The sequence below is a fragment of the Aplysia californica genome, unplaced genomic scaffold (assembly GCF_000002075.1).
Source record: "Aplysia californica isolate F4 #8 unplaced genomic scaffold, AplCal3.0 scaffold00136, whole genome shotgun sequence".
In the NCBI taxonomy this organism is placed as follows: Eukaryota; Metazoa; Mollusca; class Gastropoda; order Aplysiida; family Aplysiidae; genus Aplysia; species Aplysia californica.
Genome location: NW_004797406.1, coordinates 656,000 through 658,169, shown reverse-complemented (window position 1 = coordinate 658,169; position 2,170 = coordinate 656,000). Strand labels below are relative to the sequence as shown.

The window sequence follows — 2,170 nt, the reverse complement described above, 5'->3', positions numbered from 1 at the left end:
GGCCCCAGGGTGGGGGAAAAGTGGGGCCGTTTTCCCGGGGGTTCAGGGAAAAAAATGGGGGAAAATTTCCCCCCCCCCCCCCCCCCCCCCACCATTCCCGGGAGTTTCTACACGTTTAGGGGACTAGGACGTAAAGAGTTAATCTGGAAACTGACTTGGGGGGGGGGGGGGTTAAGACAACCTCATATTTAAACACTAAAATATTTTGGGACGTACTACACACTGAAAGCAATTTTATATGGGACATGATGACTTATATGTTGGTGTCCAGGGAGGAGACTTCAAGGTAAGAGAGGTCAAATGAATGCGAAGTGTTAACTTGGATTGTTTCACAAAAGTGTCAACAACGTGCTATTTGAAAATACCCTTGTGTAAGGCTTCAGAACGACTGATCAACAAAAGTGTCCCTTACCATCATTTCAAGTTAATGTGTGGGTCAGTTAGGTTTTCTAACGAAAGTTTGTTGGTGGTGGTGGGGGTGGTGTTTTGTTGTTGTTGTTGTTGTTGTTGTTGTGTGTGTGTGTGTGTGTGGTAGCCTATCCGTTCGAAATGTTCGGAGCCCCGAAGAGTGTGCTCTTCGCCAGGGCCACCGCCTCCCTTGGGTAGCGGGTGAGGCAGTCCAACCTCCCTGAATCCTCCCCGAAGAGATGCCACCGCCGGGCCTCCGTGGCGGGGCATCTCTGCAGCCAGTACCCCAAATGTTGTTGTTGTTGTTTTCGATTTATTTTGTTTTGTTGCTAACGAGTGGCCCTAAGTACGCTAAGCAACATAGTTGACAGTTCGACTTGTTCTGAATTTGGTCGGATTCATTACTTTCATGACATGGTCATATACTCTCCGCTCTTTCCTATCTCTGCACAGGCATTGAGACAAAGTTCAAAAAGCGTCATTACAACGTGCTGGTTAGTCCTGCTTTTGTCCGAGAACTGAGGGAGGTGGCGGTGACCTCCAGCGGGGTCAAGTTCGGCGCGTCCGTCACTCTCACTGATGTGGAGAAACATTTGCGGAGACTAATCGATGAATACCCTGGTAAGTGGGAGTTGTGGTTGCATTAAACGCTGGAGAATAAGCCACTCGGAGCATAAATGGGTGTTACGTTTTTCCACGAGAGGGGGCACAAACATAGAAAAAGTCACAGTGGCCGATAGGCAGAAAATCAAATGCTTAAAAAAAACATGTCATCAACACAATTCATTAACTATCTATTCTTCGAGTGGACATTTTGGTTGGTAGGTGGGAGTGTTACTTTTGGATGTACTTTCGAGGGTGTGTGTGTGGGGGGGGGGGGGGATTTTGTTGGATGGCAAGGAGCGAGTTTTGGGGTACTTAGATGATCGGTAACATTGTTATTCCCCGGAAAGAGGGAGTCGTGGCATGTTTTCTTTTTGTTTTTTAGTTGTTGTTTGTTTGTTTTTGTTTTTTTGGGGGGGTCTAATTATTAAGGTAGAAACAGGTAAAGTTGAAATAAGAGTTTATTAGAAATAACTAATGTTTGGCTTGGAACTTCCGAAAAAAACACAATACTGAGCCTGTATTTTTGTTTTTCTCTATAATTTATTTCCCAGAGGAGAAGACGCGCGTTTTTGCTGCTTTTGTCGAGATGTTGGGCTGGTTTGCTGGGAGACAGATACGCAATGTAGCAGTAAGTACCCCAAAACCCGGCATACAAATGTATATTAGGCCTCCCCGAAGACGTTAAAACCTTATCCTCCGTATCCTCCATCACCTCTTTCGGATTGAGGATCGAAAAGCCATCTTAAAGACATCGATTTTTCTTTAAACACTATCGAAACCTTTACCATGTCCAGAACAGAATATACCTATATGGCGTTTAACTAAACCATGTACGTAAAGATACAAGTCTTGAAAACATAACAGATAGCCTACTCTAACTGTACGAACTGCATACCTAAAAATATAGAACCAACTTATAAACAGATATCCTGAAGCAGAGAAACTCAGCACCAGGTGAGAACAGTAGGCTTTTGTTTTGTTTTGTTTTTTGTCCGTATGGTGCTTTTTGTAGCCTCATTCTTCTCGGTGATTGTAATTGCTGGTAATGTTTGTGTACTGGAGAAAGCAGTCTCGTCTAAGTGTTCTTGAACTCGATGCAATTTGACGATCAAAACAAAGCTATTATTATAACATGCACTTCTTTGGAGGGTGGGTG

At 44.2% G+C, this 2,170-nt stretch overlaps 1 protein-coding gene across 1 annotated transcript in view; it reads left to right on the top strand.

The window, feature by feature from the left end:
• LOC101862644 (xanthine dehydrogenase/oxidase) overlaps positions 1-2,170 on the top strand; it is a 54,942-nt gene that overhangs the window by 21,669 nt on the left and 31,103 nt on the right. Inside the window, exons 10-11 of the mRNA XM_035969304.1 lie at positions 862-1,029; positions 1,566-1,642. Of these exons, the coding sequence (XP_035825197.1) occupies positions 862-1,029; positions 1,566-1,642 (245 nt within the window). The remainder of the gene's footprint in view (positions 1-861; positions 1,030-1,565; positions 1,643-2,170) is intronic.